The sequence below is a fragment of the Filicampus tigris genome, chromosome 7 (genome assembly GCF_054856515.1).
Source record: "Filicampus tigris isolate MCC_2025a chromosome 7, RoL_Ftig_1.0, whole genome shotgun sequence".
NCBI classification, from domain to species: domain Eukaryota; kingdom Metazoa; phylum Chordata; class Actinopteri; order Syngnathiformes; family Syngnathidae; genus Filicampus; species Filicampus tigris.
The window spans coordinates 20,024,655-20,042,255 of NC_141223.1; the positions used below are offsets into that span (position 1 = coordinate 20,024,655).

The 17,601-nt window shown below is 40.8% G+C and overlaps 2 protein-coding genes across 2 annotated transcripts in view; one reads left to right on the plus strand and one right to left on the minus strand.

Moving 5' to 3' along the window:
• Positions 1-1,746: 1,746 nt before the first annotated feature.
• Positions 1,747-15,931, minus strand: igsf10 (immunoglobulin superfamily, member 10). The gene is made up of 11 exons (XM_086035521.1): positions 15,810-15,931; positions 14,724-14,976; positions 12,805-12,934; positions 11,987-12,377; positions 9,040-9,801; positions 7,216-8,937; positions 7,006-7,129; positions 5,909-6,891; positions 4,735-5,638; positions 4,107-4,473; positions 1,747-4,011 (listed from the first exon to the last, which is right to left on the minus strand). The coding sequence occupies exons 2-11, from the start codon at positions 14,945-14,947 to the stop codon at positions 2,467-2,469; spliced, it is 7,152 nt and encodes a 2,383-aa protein (XP_085891647.1). The 5' UTR covers positions 14,948-14,976; positions 15,810-15,931; the 3' UTR covers positions 1,747-2,466.
• Positions 14,502-17,601, plus strand: part of aadac (arylacetamide deacetylase) — a 28,335-nt gene continuing 25,235 nt past the window's right edge. Inside the window, exons 1-2 of the mRNA XM_086035522.1 lie at positions 14,502-14,623; positions 14,746-14,905. The gene's annotated coding sequence lies outside the window, so the exon portion shown is untranslated. The remainder of the gene's footprint in view (positions 14,624-14,745; positions 14,906-17,601) is intronic.

Consider the following 17,601-nt stretch of genomic DNA (forward strand, 5'->3'; position numbering starts at 1 on the left):
AAAAAAAAAAAGGCCTGCAGAATGAACGGCCTTCGGATGTTTGAGGTGACCACAGCATGACACAGCTTCCCTGAAAACGACGTGCAAAGATCTTACTTGTGGCTAAAAGAGCGAAGTGAGGATTGTACAACAGTGGTGTGAAATAATATCGCCGACGCAGAGCAGTACGCACTCGCTACTCTACTGTATGTTTGTCGGCGTATCAGCAAGAGTGAACTGCGTGTATCCAATGTGTTGAAAAGGATTTTGCACTTATACGCTTGGCTTGCAGTAACATGAGGCAACCGATCCTTTACGGCCTTTTACAGAATTTGTTGCCAAGGTTAGCATCAAAACTAAAGAACGGAAAAGTCCTGTCGAGATTTCCATGTTCAGGCCTCTAACAGAGCGGTTTAAGCGTGGAATTCCAGACCATGAGCTAAAAACATGTCACACCTTTCATTTTTTTGCCATGACTGTCAAATGCGCCTTTGTTGGCCCCTTTTTTCTCACCTCATTCCAGGCTATCAGTAGGTTGTGAGTATGGCCCTGGAGACGGTGAAACATTTTCTAATGACAATATGAGCAACGAGTCACTGGAGATCAGTTTTTCCACATTCTGCAAGGTGGCCAAGGAAACCCTCCTATCCAGCTCATACCAAGCAAAAACACTTTGTGTTTATCCGACTGGAAGCCAGCCTAACTCTATCCAGTGTCTCACTTTAGCAGCTGCGGTCCCACCGCCAGACAAAACACACACTTCCTTTCAGTAGCCACATATTAACCATATCTCAAATAATACAATTTCCCTTTAAACACCCAATGGGAAGGATTAAACTGGCAAAAGCCATCATCATTAGGATTCAAGGTACTGTAGTAGAAAATGCTGTTATTCCTGCAAAAGCTGAACAAATACATTTAAAACTTCACTACCCACACAGGGTATGTGGTGTGAATGATGAGCTGTTTGCGGAGCGTGACATAATGATGATGTGGATCTTTTAAACTGTGCAGCCATACAAAAGCATTTTTAAAGTCATCTACATTCCAACACTTAAGGAATCCACTCACAATTCTCAGCAGTTTTTGACTAGTATCTTTCCGTTCCACGGTTTAATGTACCAAACACAACCTCATGATGCAAAACAAAATTAACCGAGAATGGTAAAGGTACATTTATTTGCCTTTGTTAAAATTTGTGATTCATTAAAACCACAATTGAGGTAATTTAAAATGAAATTGGTTCCAGTTACTCTTCAAGCAATCAAGCTCATGAAAAAAAAACAAGTGAGGGTTAGAGTTGTATTATTTTAGAGAACAATAAAAAAATATCTATTCTAGCCTTTTTCCCTCCAATTATTTTAATTTTGGAAATATGACAATTTTACAATTTAATATTTTCTTTCTAGGCCGCTCACTCTTTAATATAGCAGAACATCAAAAGAAAAAAGTATACTAAAATCACCCCTTGTGGTTGTTACTGTACATATTGGAGCAGCATTTTTTTAGCATTTGTCTTTTTATATTAGGATCACAGAATAAAAAGCAACTTTCGCCTGCATTCCTAATAATTAACCACAGGATTACAACAACTGATCTCATAGATCCAAAATACTAAAAATCCACAATGGTGGATTTAGTAGTGATTTAGTTCACAAATTAAATTCACTAAGCTGTGATTTCCACTTCAAAGCACATTAATCAAAGGCAAACCTACAAACAACATGAAATGTTGGATTTATTTTTCTCCCATACATTAGTAGGTATTACACAAATATATACTGTATTATTACAGATAAACATAATGTATAACATTACTGTAAATTATTGTGTACAACACAATCAATCACAAGTCTTTGAAATTGTTTTAACTATACACTGAAAAGAAATTAATGCATCTGCTTCAAAACAGAATTATGCAATTGTGTATTGTAGCAAATATGTTACCTATCCAGTGTAAAACAATCTTCATAACTACTGTATAGTTTCATAAAACAACAAATATACAACATTCTATGGTTTGTCTTTGCAAGGCATGTACAACATAGTCACCTACAGTATCTCCTTAATTTGCTTCTAAAAAACAAGCTGCTGACAAGACTGTATGTGCTGTAATTGAATCCATATGTGTGGCCAGCGTTAGACCCTCAATGGAATCACTTTGGATTAGAATGTATGAACACTTTCTGCTCTTAGAGAATGCCCCCACATGAATGAGTACCAGCTATGATTTTCCAGACATTCAGTTCCAAGTCACAATAACAATTTACATCCATCCCACCAGATGTGTGTTTTTTAGTTAGTTTTTCTTTTCTGAATTCCATTCAATTTCTTCTGTCTCCTAATGTCCTTTCCTCATATTTAAATAAATGTCACACATTTTTCACAAAAATATATTGTTGTCATTCTCTTAAATTCACATACAGATTGGTCCATTACCCTACAGATCAAAATGTTGGTGAAAGTCTGTTTCCTTTGCCATGATTTTTAGAGTACACGCACATAAACAGCCTTTAGGTCTGTACCCAGATGGTTCTTGGCTACACACTTGTACGTGCCTGAGTCAAAGGCTGAGAGCCTCTGGACTACAAGTGTGCCTTGAGGGTGAAGCATTTCACTTCCCAATCTCCTCCCTTGTTGTGCCATTGACAGAATGGAATGATCTGGCAGCTCCCAGGTAATCTCTGGCTTGGGTACACCAATGGCAGCGCATTTGAGCTGAATAGGGGTTCCTGCCATTAACCTCAAGGTTGGAGGTGGCATTGTAGTGATGCGTGGAGGATAGGCAATGATAACAACAGGGACTGTTAGCAAAGCCTCCCCAGCATCATTCAGAGCTCTGCAGACATAGTTCCCTCGGTCATAAAGAGTGGTGTCCTGAACAACTAGAGTACCGTTCTCTAGCAACTTGTAGCGCCCCAGGACTTGAGGCTGGTTAAGAGTGTGGCCCCCAGGGAGGGTCCAGTAGATCCTAGGTTTTGGACTTCCATCAGACAGACAGTGAAGGAACAGAGGATCTCCGAACATACTGCGTATTATGCCCCTTGGCCTTGTAAGAATGTAAGGCTTTTGCCCCACATCCAAAACGATGAGTTTTTCAATATAGCCCATGGTGTTTTTGGCACCACAGCGGTATTTCCCAGCATCCTCAATGCGAGAATTATAGATGACTAAAGTCCCATCATTATCTACCCGTCTGTGGGAGTTACGCCCACCAGCAAGCCGTGTTCCATCAGGTAGAATCCAGATGATATCTGGCTTTGGGTGTCCATCAGCAGAGCAATTCAGAACATTAGTTTTCCCCAAAGGAGAGACAATCCGTTCATTGAAAGGGTTCTTAAAAATGGGCCTTCTCAGCGTACTGGTCACCTCGAGCTGTACCACTAATACGGACTCTCCTCCATCGTTTGTCGCCATGCAAATAAACTCTCCCGTATCAGTAGGACGTACATTACGAATTTCTAAAGTCCCATTATGATGGACATTAATCCTACCACCGAAGTATGGCGCCTTAAGAAATATGTTATCTGGCATTATCCAGGTGATAGTTGGAGTTGGATTGCCTTCAGTTTTACAGTCTATGAGTTTCCTAGAATATTTAGTAGAGAATTCTTTTAATACAGTCCTGTTCTGATGGTAGCCATTGATCACAGGTGGTTTACCACCAATTTCAAGTTTGTAAACTCTTCTGTTTTCACCACCTGGGTTGCGAGCCATACAAACATACTCTCCACCATCGATTGGCTTTGCACTCCTAATATCCAAAGAACCATTGACGTGCAACAAGTAGCGTTCATTAGATGCGGCTATAATGTCATTGGTAGGCAGCATCCACAGGATCCTCGGTTTGGGTTCACCAAGTGCTTCGCAGTCAAAGCGGATGTTACCTCCAGGTTTCAATCTGGCATAAGTCTCACTGTTTTGGCGTATCTTGGGAGCAGCAGTCACAACAGTGATATGTACGTGCATTTCATCTTTTCCCATTTGGTTTTCAGCAATACAAGTGTAGTCTCCTTCCTCTGACATACCAACCTGGACAAAAACATACATAGATATAAACCATTACACCAGATTTTTCTTAATAAATCCTGGAGTTTGATCATAATGGTGTTCTGTAGTTCACGCACTTGATTTACATAGAGTGTTCCATTGTCAAACAGAGTGTAGCGACGTATTCTCCTTCCTCCACTGAAGGAATCAGCTTGCAGAGCACTGTTAACAACAGTTCCATCTGGAAGGCCCCAGGAGATCTCTGGCTTTGGAGCCCCCAAGGCTTTACAATCGACCTTGAAGTCATTACCATACAGAACTTTCTTCCTGGCATGCGGCTTGTGCACTATTTTAGCTGGCTTCATTGACACCTTGACCTTCATGAGTTGGGCATCATCACCAGTTATGCTTTTAGCCATACAGAGATAGTCTCCTGCATCTTTATCAATCGCAGAATCGATGACCAAAGTACCATTTTTCAGAACCTGGAATCTGCTATCCATCCTAAGGAAAGGAACAGAAATTAGAAAGAGGATGGAAAAGCGGTTAGCTAAATGAACAACGTAAACAATCCCATCATTTGTGTTTCATATTGCCCTCAATGCATGTGATAAACATTTTCTGCATGTATTAGTTTTACTGCACCAAAAATCTACAGAAAGCAGACAAAGTTTACATGATTGAGAATAAATCCAGTTAACTATTACCTTGAGTATTTAGTCAATAATATTTTGTACATTCCCATGATTGGTGATGGAATCTTACCTATGTGATTGGTCTACCACTATGTTAGATGGCATCCTCCACATAATCGTGGGTTCGGGCTCTCCAGTCGCTGAGCAGTTTAGATTAAGCTGATCCCCAAAATACAACTCAGTTACATGCTGGGATGTCACCACTATTTTTGGTGCAAATTCTCTTCTCTCGACGATCAAAGTCACCACCCTTCGCTCCGAGCCTGTGGAGCTGGTTGCAATACATTCATATTTGCCATTGTCAATTGGAGCCAGCTCCTTGATAAGGAGGGTTCCATTATCATAAACAGATATCCTCTTGTCCCAGGCAAATCTATGTGAATTGACCAACACGCCGTCGTGCAGCACCCAGTGAATCGTCGGTTGTGGGCTACCTTGACCTGTGCAGGGCAGCCATAGGGTTTGTTTTGAAACAGCTTTCACCTGCTGTCTTTTCTCCTCTAAGATACCTGGTGGAGCAGCAACCACATGCAAGCCGACTGTAACAGTCTCAGCTCCAGCTGGGTTGCTAGCAATGCACTTGTAATGACCTCTGTCAAAAACAGACACCTTTCTAATGACCAGAGTTCCGCCAGCAGTCACTGACACCCTTCCATTTGGTTTGTGGTGCTCGCTTACTTGTGTCCGGTTTGCCAGAATCCAGGATATCGTCGGTGTGGGCCGACCATCTGCCTTACATTGAATCTCCACAGTATTTCCTGCATGAGACTTTATCTCTCTAATTTTTGGCTCTAGTATACGTGAAGGGTAAGCCACGACGGAGAGAGTGACTACAAGTTTATCTGATCCATGATCATTCTCAGCAATACAGATATACTGGCCACGGTCCTTAGTATTGGCATTCTGTATTGACAATGTGCCATTGCGCAACAACTCGAATTTGCCCATCCTCCCCTTGATGGTAACTGTGTTTCCTGGATGGGAGAGAGAAAAAACAAAGAAAAATTCCCCTTAAAACAGCGCACCAACACATTAACTTAGAGTGATGGTTGGTGGTCTTTGCAAATTCACGTATACAGACTTTAAATTGACAAGTTGCCAGTTTCTTTCAGTTACCTTATCAACTTAAAGAGTGTGCACTCGCTTTGTAACTTCTCATTTATGATGATGCCAAGATGTTAAAAATGGCACGGTGACAATCATTCATAAACATATTACAATATACAATATATCCCATCTAATACCTGCGCTTGAGGAGAAGTGTTTCCAGGATATCACTGGCTGTGGGTCTCCAACAGCTTCACATGGTAAAAAGGCATCGGAATTGGTCAAAACTGTAAAGCTAGCTGCATTGCCACCGAGTATTTTGGGTTTTCTTGTCATGAGCATAGTAGTTGGTTGAGTGCTTGCAACATCGGGGCTCGTTGTGAAAAGTACATTGTTTACATTGTTTTTGTTGTATGTGTAGATGTAGTCTTGATCAGCTGTGTATATGGTCATTGTCCCAAAAGAAATAGCTTTCTCTGTACTCTCTTTGGCGGCAGTTTGTACTGTTGGTCTAGTTCTCCTTGTCGTTGTTGTGTGACCATTATACATCTGTGTTGGGGATCTGACACTATTGTGGACTCTGTTTTGAGGAGTTGTGTAAGGTTTCTCTAATGTAGGCATTGTGTTAGAGTGGACAAAAGGTTTTCTTGTTGTAAGGGAAATGCCCCAGTCGATTTCTTTGTAGGCATATGTCTGCTGCTCTGATGTTCCTGTGGTTCTGTCGATTTGCCTTGATGGTGTATACAGTGGATATTTGGAAGCACTATTTTGTGGCAGTAAAGTTGTCTGTATAGTGGTTTCCATGGTTGTTTTCTTGTCAAAGATCTTAGTTGTGCTTATCGGATAAGATTGAGTATTTTTAAGTTTCTTTGACGGTCTGTGTCCCTTAAATGGCCTCCTTCTTCGTCCTTGGCGCCCTTTCCCTCCAACAGATCTCGGCCTGGTTGTAGGAAACTCATCTGGAATTCCACCTGACCCATATGACAAGTCTGTCTCAAGATTTTCTCCTGGGAGTAATTTGACTGTAGGTGGGGAGGCAAGAGTTTGTGTTTGTAATGGTGTTTCAACGGTGGTGAAGGACTTTGAGTAATACGTTGGGCTCATTGTAGTTAGAGGCTGAGCACTGGGCTTCAGATTTGATAATTCAAAATCTGCAGAGAATAAATCGTCATAGTCATCATCAAACAAACTGACTTTTGTTTCTGTTTTTCTGGTTGGGGATAGAGCCTTAGATTCTTTGGGTAAGTGTGTAGTGATGGCGGGCAGAGTAGTAGGGGATGTAGTTAAGGTTACAGCTGAAGTCTGAGGTATAGTTAATGTTTCAGCGGAGATTGGCTTTCTTTGCCTTCCGCGTAACTTTTTGTTCCCAGCTTTGTCTCTTGTCCCAAATTGTGCAGTGGGAGTGGATAGCTCCATATCTGTGGTTGAAAACAACAACATTTTATTAATTGTTGGCTCAGTCTTAAAACAACACAGAAGTTCAAAAGTTAAAAAAGATGCTTACCGGCTGTCACTTCTATACTATATGGTACTGTAGTATTCCGTTCAGATGGCTGTATAAGTTTATTGATAATGGATTGTATGTCAGTAATCTTGTTGGGTTTAATGATTCTTCTGCGACTGTGGAACATTCTTCTGCGCCCCCCTCCTCGACTGTTCTTGTGTGGGATGATATGGATCTGCTGCTTTGAGATGATGGTGGATCCAAAAGGTGGGGATTTTATTGTTTGGGTGGTATGGAAGGTTATTTGATCTTCTCGCCTCTGTGTGGTTGTGACAGCTGTGATTGTGGATTGGCTTTCAGGATCGGAGTGGACAAAATGCTCCATGGGGTCTGTGCCATCCCTCATTGGAGTAACATTAGGATCAGTGGTAAACGAGAACACCTCAGTGGACGTCTCTGGTTCTGAAGGATGCTCTCCAGAGAACTGGAGCTGAGTTTCTTGTGAAGAATCTGAAACAGTTTTAGGGTTGGTAATTCTTTTGAGGGAATGAAGTTCAGTCGTTTCATCAAAACTAAAGATGCTTGAGTTGACTGAAATCAGGTCATACAGTGTGACACCTCTCTCACTTTTGAATGGAGTGTTTGTATATATATTTTTGTGGATTGGCATATAATCAGTTGTTAGTTTTTCTCTCTCTTGATTGAAAGTGAAGCCATCACTGGTTTTTTTTACTTCTATTGTGTCTGTGTTTTCCATTTCAAATACACTTCCTTTTTGAGAGTTATGTCTAGTAGGCAAAACAGTAACAAGTAAAATTCGATCATCACGTACCTCACCAGAGCCAATTTCATTATCATTTGGCAAAACAGTCTTTGAGTCTTTTACTGTCTTTCTTTCTTTAGTGTTTTCTCTTGCTCCATCTTGGACCCTCTTCATAAATTCTGCAAATTTCCTTGGATCAACTTTCCTAATTGTTTTATCAAAAACCCTATTTCTAAATCGACGTCTATTGCTGGCTGAATAACCTCTCTGTCCTATTCGAACTTGTGAACTACTTTTGCTCTGTGACCTCAGTCTGGGATGACGTCGATCAGAAACAGGAGTTTTGGCTTCCTGGGTAGCTCTATCAGTTGGTTGGTAAGAAGGGATGTCATTGTCACTGATCTCACTTGTGTTATCAGTTAAAGTTAGGTCCCCCTGGCTCTCCATCGCCATACCTGATCCGTCATTATCAAAGTCTGTCAATACTTGAGAGCTGTCACTTGCTGTCACCTGAGCAATCAACAGGTCAACTCCCAAGTGATTAGCAGCCAAACATCTATAAAATCCTTGGTCCCTCTTAGTAAGGCCCTCAATCAATAGAGTGCCGTTCTCATATACCTTCTTTTGTCCTTGGGACCTGTCCAATATTGAGTGGTCTGGGAGTACCCATTGTATTGAAGCCTTTGGACTTCCTGAGCTGCTACAATCAATACGGAGATGTTCCCCCTGTTTCCGGGATATATGGACACCGTTGACATCTGCCTCCACCACATCAGGAGCCAAAACTGTCACTCGAAAAACCAGAATGTCGGCATCCAAGTAGTTGGTGGCCATGCAGCGATAAAGGCCCGTGTCTGAGGCGTCTGCACCTCGAAGAGTGAGCTTTCCTCCAGCAGTGATAATGATCCTATTGTCCACACTGACATAAGGGGCTCGCACCTTAATTCCATCTGGTAAAATCCACTCCAACAAAGGCTTTGGCTCTCCTCGGACTTGACAGCTCAACTGAACCACCCCACCTGCATTAAAAAAATGTAAGCATTGCAATCATTTTGAAAAATATGTGTTCTGTAATACAATGTTGCACACAAGCTTTTGAATAAAGGCAATCCACCACTCACCTGTTAATATAGTTTGCTCACGTTTGGTTTCATTGTCTTTCTTTATCATTGTCCAGGAATAATGGTCTTTCTTAGGGACGGTGTTTTCTACCCGTAGGTTGACGACAGACTGGTACTTGATATGCAGAGTAGAGAAAGTAGTTGTAGTGCGGTCGAGCTGCAAACTAACCTCATCTTGCATCAGCCAAGCAGGAATGGCTTTGATTTCAGCATCAATGTTTGTGTGTAGCTCATCCTCACTCATTTTCTTCTGACTATATTGGTACATCATTTTGGGACTTTTAGTCAACAACAAGCCTCTCTCAAGTCTCATGGGGAATTCACTGTAGGCTGCCAGGATTTGCCACAAATGTTGGATATGTTCATTGTCAATATTGCATACCAAATATGTAGTTATGTTAGTAGTGAGCATAGTGATATTGTGACCCCCCTCCTCCTCCACGGGAAGTAAGTGATTTTCAAGATTAGATGGCCTCTGGACAGTGCATGACAGGCTGGCATCATTATGAAACTGATCCGCCAGGTTCAATTGTATAGAGCCTAGTGGGGCAATAAAGTCCTTTGGGGAAACTGGAGTGAACTCCCCTTCATCCAAGCTGATGTTTTTCTGCTTTAGATGGGGCTGGATCCAAGGTCTGGTACAAGTGAAGGCATCACTAGGAAGAAGGGTGAGGCGTCTCTTCTGGTAAAGGGTTGGATTTTCACAAACGGGACACAGCTGACCTCGAGGATATCTCCTATCCCGCTTACATTTCAGCACCCCTGGAAACAATCAAGTACAAATTTTAGAGACCAACTATTCTACATACGGGAATGTAAAATCATAAAAATACATAATTCATACAGTATATAGAAGTGTAATTTATGGTTTGCTTTAACGCAAGCCAAGTCATAAATTGTAACATAGTCTTTGGCTCTCAAACAGTTTTTTCCCCATCTTGCATGATTGCTCTTCTCACTGCTACTATTAGGTTAAATGTTGATTTAACAAGTCTGAAATTCAGAAAAGGGAATTGTGTTTTTCACAAACGGGGTACAGCCGACCTCGAGGATATCTCCTATCCCGCTTACATTTTAGCACCCCTTGAAACATTCAAATACATATTTTAGACTGTTTTAGAGACCAACTATTCTACATATGGGAATGTAAAATCATAAAAATACATCATGCATACAGTTTATAGAAGTGTATTTTATGGTTTTCTTTTATGCAAGCCATCATAAATTGTGAGATTGTCTTTGGCTCTTAAACTATTTTTCACCATCTTGCATGCTTGCTCTTCTCACTGCCACTATTAGGTCAAATGTTGATTTAACAAATCTGAAATTCAGAAAATGGAAATGTGTCTTTGACAAAACCACAGAAAAGGGAATTGTATGACATCATGGGCATTTGACTTCAGCGGTAGGTTAGTAGTCAGGATAGGTATTGGGTGGATTGGCAGTTAGGTATCTATGACGGATTTTGGGTGACATTTTAGATTGAGCTTTTACTGGAGACCTTAAGTTGACTTTCTCTCAACCTTTGAATATAATCATCCATCCATCCATCCATTATCGATACGGCTTATCCTCACAAGGGTCGCGGGGCGTACTGGAGCCTATCCCAGCTGTCTTCGGGCAGTAGGCAGGGGACACACTGAATTAGTTGCCAGTCAATTGCAGGGCTGAATACAATCAGTGTTACAGTAATTTTTGCAGAACGTTCTGTTCTCTAAAAAGTAGATGAACAGCGAAATTCACAACATATGTTTGATCCATGAATTGACCAATGTTAAAAAAACAAAACAGACCAACTTCTGTACCTTTCTGTGACACTTACTGTCTCTCTGTATCTCTGTTGCAACCTGCTGATGGCACTTCATGACACTCTAAGCACTTTGTCCACATCCCGCAGGGAATACAGTGTTAGAAGCCTTACAATGGTGAGGTATTGTTGATCAATTGCTCAATTGCTCTCATTATATCAAAATATCAATAAACAGAGTTGGGCATTTTACACAATTTTGCTGGTCCGTCATTGATCATCTCTCAGTTAGTTTGTTATAAGTCCGTCGGTCCGTCAATCTGTTTAACACCAAACCCACCCAAAAAAAACGTAAGCAAAACGGGCATTTGTCGTGATCCGTAATTGTTGGATGCCATTTCTGATGATTGCGGTGATGGACAAAAACTCACTTCCATCAGCGCTTAGTCCCTCGTTTTTAAAAAGTGTTTCATCAATCATCAGGAAAACAGGCATCCATCAGTGATGGAATGAGGATCTAGTCCACAGGTGTCAAACTCAAGATCCGGGTGCCCGATCCAGCCCGCAACATCATTTTATGTGGCAAACGAAGACAAATCATGTGTGTTGACTTGACATGTTTTTTTGAAATTGTCTTCACTGTTAACACAACATATTCAATATTTCAACCATTTGTTACCAATCCTTCCTTTAAAATACACTGAAAAATAGTTGAACAAACAATTTACTGGCTTTACTGATTTCAAAACTAGTGATCCATCAATTAGTCATAAGGCGATCATATATTTACACGGTTTAACAGTTGTAACGGTGCTCCGAGTGAAATCAGAACTATGCTGTGGCCTGCGACAAAAAAAGAGTTTGACACTCCTGGTCTAGTCTGTCAGTCTGACGGAATGCGCACCTCTGTCAATAGCATTATTGGGCTGTTTGAATGCCAATTCTATTTAGATTGGAACATGTAACTTGTAACAGTTATTCATGGACACCTGTTGTGACTTTTGCATTTCAGCTCTTTGTTAGAGAACTGCAAGTTGAGCAAAAAGTAATGAAACATTCACCAGTTCAACAAAAGTTTAGAGACGGTCAATTTAAGTTCACCTGTAAAAGTTAGAGTACATTTAGTTCATCCTGAAATTTGAGCCATAAGCCAAATATCCCTAACTAGAAAAGATGCATCACACAAACTATTCTACTCACCAGTGTGCTTCTGTGTCCATAGTGGGAACCAGTTCATACGACAATCACATGCCCATTGGTTGCCATGGAGAAAGAGGTTCTCCAGGTGACTGCACCCAGAGAAAATGTCTGCTGGCAGGCTGGTGAGGAGGTTGTCTGACAGGTGGATGGTCCTCACCGAGGACAACTTGAACACCTGGCTGTGTCTCAGGGTAATGAAGGTGTCTGAGTGGAGCTGTTGCAGGTGGTTTCCCTCCAAATGGACCAACTGTAGCTTGGTTAGGCCGTAGAAAGCCTCTGGGCTGATGAAGTCAATGTAGTTGTGGTCCATGTGGAGTCGCTGCAGACTTTCCAGGCCTTCGAATGTCTGTTTGTTGAGTTCCTTGACTTTGTTATAGGACATCTTGAGGACCTGGGAGAAGATATATACATCCATCCATTATCGATACCGCTTATCCTCACAAGGGTCGCGGGGCGTGCTGGAACCTATCCCAGCTGTCTTCGGGCAGTAGGCGGGGGACACCCAATTTAGAGAGTCCAATCAACTTACCATGCATGTTTTTGGAATGTGGGAGGAAACCAGAGTACCCGGAGAAAACCCACACAGGCACAAGGAGAACATGCAAACTCCACACAGGGAGGCCGGGGCCGGGATCGAACCCACGACCTCTGAACTGTGAGGCTGACGTGCCAACCAGTCGACCACCGTGCCGCCAAATATATATATATATATATATATATATATATATACGCACACACACTATATATTTTATTCTGGCCAAGGTACACCTATTCTTTTTCTGGTGAGGCACACCTATTGTCTTTCTGAGGATATTCACCTGTAATGATTGAAGATCCTGAAATGCTCCGTCCTCAATGCTGTGAATAAGATTGCTGTGCAGCATCAGTATTTCCAATTTCTCCAGTCCCAAAAGAGCATCCCCCCGCAAGACGGTTATACTGTTGTACCTGCAAATGGAAAATTTATGTTCAATGAGGATAATAGGGGGAACACATTGTCTATGGAAGGTCAGAAGACAAATCCCTCTCAGTCTAAAGCAACACATTTCTTTTAATCAGTAAATTTGAAAATGACAATTGACAAATGTCAACATAACAGTGTTTTTCAATAAATGTTACTTCTATGAAAGAAACAAGGAGGTGTTGAATAGGACTTTAGGTTCAGACAGAAAAATGAACAATTCTGTGGGTTAGCAGGCCTATAATTTACTTAAAAGGACCTTCTATGCAAGAAGATCATACATACAGACACAGGTGCTTTCAGTTGGTTGAATAGATGTCTACTCAGGTTTAGTCTTGCCTCACTTGCATTGATCGCAGTTGGTAGAGGTCATCACGGTCAACATATTGAGGAATTTATCTATGGAATTTTACCTATATTTAACTATAATTGCAAAACGAATTATTGTAACTATATTGACAACCCACTTGTTGCATATACTATTTCAAGCATAATTAACTGTTCTATGTCCAACATGATGTACAGGGCAACACATTTGTATGAAAAGAATAAGTTTCAGCCTCAGTGTTCCTGTGACCTGCCCAAGAAAATTAGATGATGCTAGCTTTACAGCAATGCAAAATTGCCATGTGATCATGTGATCAGTATATGTCAGTATATATGCCACCGCATTAAAAATGTGTCTACTTTTTAGCTATCATTTTAGCATTTCTGAGAAGACTGTGCATTTGTTCTGATATTAAATGATTATTATTATACTGAAAAAAACAGATGAAAAAGAACAGGAGTAGGCCTACATTACTAATCTTCTGTTTGAAGCTTATCTTATCTTATTCTCAAACTCCATTATGGTGGACAAACATAGAGATCACCTACAGTCATTTGTCAATCTGCATCTTTATCCGTTCTTATGTCCTTGTGAATTTGTGAAATGTCTGCAATCGCGGCCCAAATGTTGTTCCAAATGAAAATATGTATAAATCCAGAATGCTCAGAATGGCCTGACATTATTCTTATCTGCTAACTTAAACTGAGGATCCAGCGGTTTGATAGTTGTGAATGCTTGGGTGTGAAAAGATCCCACATATGGGTGCCGGGGCGGGGGGTGGGGGGGCCGGTGGGGTTGGTCTTGGGGGTTAACAAGGACAAAGCCCTTCCAATTTACAAAGAGACTCGTGTTCTTAGGAAGAACGTTATCGCATACGTGCTTTGGGAGACCATGCTTGACGAGTTCATGAGACCGTATTCTGCGTTCTTCATATTAAGAAATCATAAATGCCTATCTGTAGCAGGTGGGTCTGGCACATATCCCCCACAGTAAACGGAGGTTCGCTGTTGTACAAAAAAGAAATGGGTGGGTGGAAAATTAAAAAGTTTATAACATACATCTACTTAAATGTAGTTTAACTAGCTATAGTATGAAATGCACATACAACAGGGTTCTTTTCCAAGAAGGAGATCATTAGCTAATGAACAGATGAGACACAGCTGAGTACACCTCTTACCTGTTCCTCAAAGAAGAAAATGAGAAGGCAAAGGCCAATTTTGCCATGACATTTTAGAAATGCATTTAATTAGAGAGTAACATACTAGTTTAAAAGGCCATTACTGTTTTCAAAGCCATTTTGTTGTGATGTCAGCAAATTGAAGCATCCCTTAGGTGAACTAAAGCACAGGCATGTCCCACAATAATAAAGCACATTTCGAAGCATTTAGTGGATGTAACAACCCCCCGTTTTAGTTGGCCAAACGTCACAGAGAAAAATGGGATCTCACCCGAGATTAATTCTTTCCACAGCTGGCTGGATCTGGGAAGGCACTGCGTTCAGGTAACGAAAGGTGCAGTGCACTTCAACGGGCACGGAGCACACGCACGATGTGGGACAGAAGCCCCAAACCGGGGACACAGCAGCCAAGAGCACTAACAGAGACCCCAGGGGGAGCAGACACCTCCGCAGGTAAGAGCCTCTGCAGGCAATCATTGTGCACGGAAAACTCATTTGGCTCTGGATCGTAAATTACAACCCACCTAGAGACAGGAAAGCACACTGTAGTCAGGATAACAGAGATGACTAATTCTTCCCAAATAGCAGCAACATTGATGCAGTAACATTTTTAAGGTTAAGCCTTAATTAAGGAACTATTTAACTTCAAGTGCTGCACTAGGAAGAAACAGAGGCATGATGTGAATTTCAAAATGGAAAAGTCAATTTTGGCTAATCAAAAAATGATCTACAATTGTAGTGAAAATTAGTCAGCCGAATTCTAACTAATGTTTGGAAAAATATACAAATAAAATAATGTGTGCTTTTATTGGCAAAAACAGAGATCGATGTGTAAGTTTTTCACGGGTGAGTAAAGCGGCAATTAAATAGCAACAGTAATATCTACTTTTAATTACCAGAATGAGACTGAGGCTTATGTATTTAAAACTGATCTAAATGTGATCAAATATGACCTACAGTTGCACAAATCAGTGGCAACTTTGCAAAAATCTCAACAAGTAATGGTCATTTCTAATATTTTTTTATTTATATCAAGAAATCTAAATTGCTCTTATTTGACATGTTTGTTACCTTTGCAAATATGATTTGCTGTAGTGGTTGAATAATTTTGAGGGAAACTACAAGTCTTAAAGCGGAGAAATATACATAAAAATGGTGCACACCTTGATCATATGTGATAAAAAGGCATAAGTCTTTCTCCCAACACTTTCTTTGATGTTCTGTCATGAATACTGTAAATATTATGGAGACTATGATATGATCCGGCCTGAAATCTTCTTATCATAGTTTTGCTCTAGTACATGAAAACAATAATATGATGGAAATGCCAACTAGAATAATGTTATTTCACCCTCACCTGTAAAATGAACACGGTTGCCACAATTCAAACCAAATTAGAGATCCAGTAAAAGAAAGCGGTCCACTCTCAGTCCCAATAAGCCTCCAGATAGAATCCCCAGATGGGCCAGCTGCGTGTGGAGAGCATGTCTAAGGAGCGCCTGAAGCAGAAACCTCTTTTTGGTCTTCTCCGCCCCCCTCTTGCTTTCCCTCCTCTTTGCAACCTGCCTGAATGTAATCCTGGAGTAGCTGTGAAATATAAGGCCCGCTGGAAAAACACACATCTGTTGGGAGTGCTAAACCTTGCCAAAATAGTGGAGCTACTCATCGCTGCCAAGATAATAGTATTTCACAGATCTGTTTAGATTTCAGGGGAGGACTCTGCAATGAAAAGCAAAAGTTTCAAATGAATTAAACGGTATTTCACACAGCTCTTCTGTGTTTGAACACTTTTTCTTGATACTGTTTTTATTTTCTTCCAACAAAATAGCACAGGCAGGCACCCTCTTTCCCCTTGTGAAATATACGTTAGACATCTCAAATATTACATTGAACTTAGGGATGTTCAATACAGCATTTTTTTTTCAGACCGATACAAGTACGAGGGTTCAACTCTCGAATAGTCACCGATTCCGATACCGTGTAACCGATGCTAGTTCTTTTGTTACATAAAATTTATATTAAAGGGAAGGTCAACCCAATCATATTTTTTTCAGGAATATGCTCTATGCAGGCCCACTAGTTGAAAAAATGCATTCAGGTTAATATTGTGTTTGTGGAATATGAGTTAAGCAGCAAAGTCTAGCCATCTCGGGGGCAGCCATTTTGTCACTTCTGCCAGCTGAAAATGACATCACAGTTGCTCAGGGCTCAGATAACAACCAATCATGGCGTAGCCTGAGAGAACAGTTGAGCCTCAGGGCCCAGAATCCTCAGGCGCGGTCAACGGGAAACCTCGCCGCGGCCATTGAAGCTTAACCGCGAAAATAGACGGTAGATGACAACTATGCTTAATCCATTTATTTTTTCTATCTACCATCGATCATTTATCGTCTACAAAATGGGCGTCCGTCATAGGCGGATAGACGGACCGGTCCGTCACTTTGGCGGAATATCCAGCTCTGGAGAATACGTAGCTGGAACGATGCATGTTTTTCATTGTACAGTAACAATATGTATGGACAGCGATGCTCTGGAATTCATTTCCATTGTACTGTAGATTTCATTTTCCTCAGCTGCTGTCACACTATGGCTATAAATCCTTTTTTTTGTTTTTTTGTTCTTTTCAAGCAGAAAGCTAAACATATGGTGTGTTATATATTTATTTATTCATCTAACTAAACCTGCTTGTGGGTAACTTGTTGCTTTAATTCAGAAAAGTCCAATGATTGACCTAATTCAAACGTAGAAAAATTGCTCAGCTTTGCAAATGATTGTTGCTTAAATTTGTCCACAAGAAACAGTTTATCAGTAAAGCTAATGGCTGTATACAGTACAAGTAGGAAACATAAATTATTGGACCATATTGTAATGGAAAGTGGTCATGTAGTCCAATGGATATATACTAACCTTTTTTCTGGAGTGATGGGTACATCAGGACAAGAGGAGAGATGGATACCGAGCATAGTGCCTACCGTACAAGCCTGTAGGGACAATGTTGTGGTTTTTGGACTTGGAAAATACATTGGTTACATTGGTTCATACAAGAATGTAGTTTTTCTTCTCTGGTGGCATGGACATATTCCAAGATAACGATGACAAAATTCATTTACGACAGTACTGTGTATAGTAAAAAGGTTTCAAAGCATTTC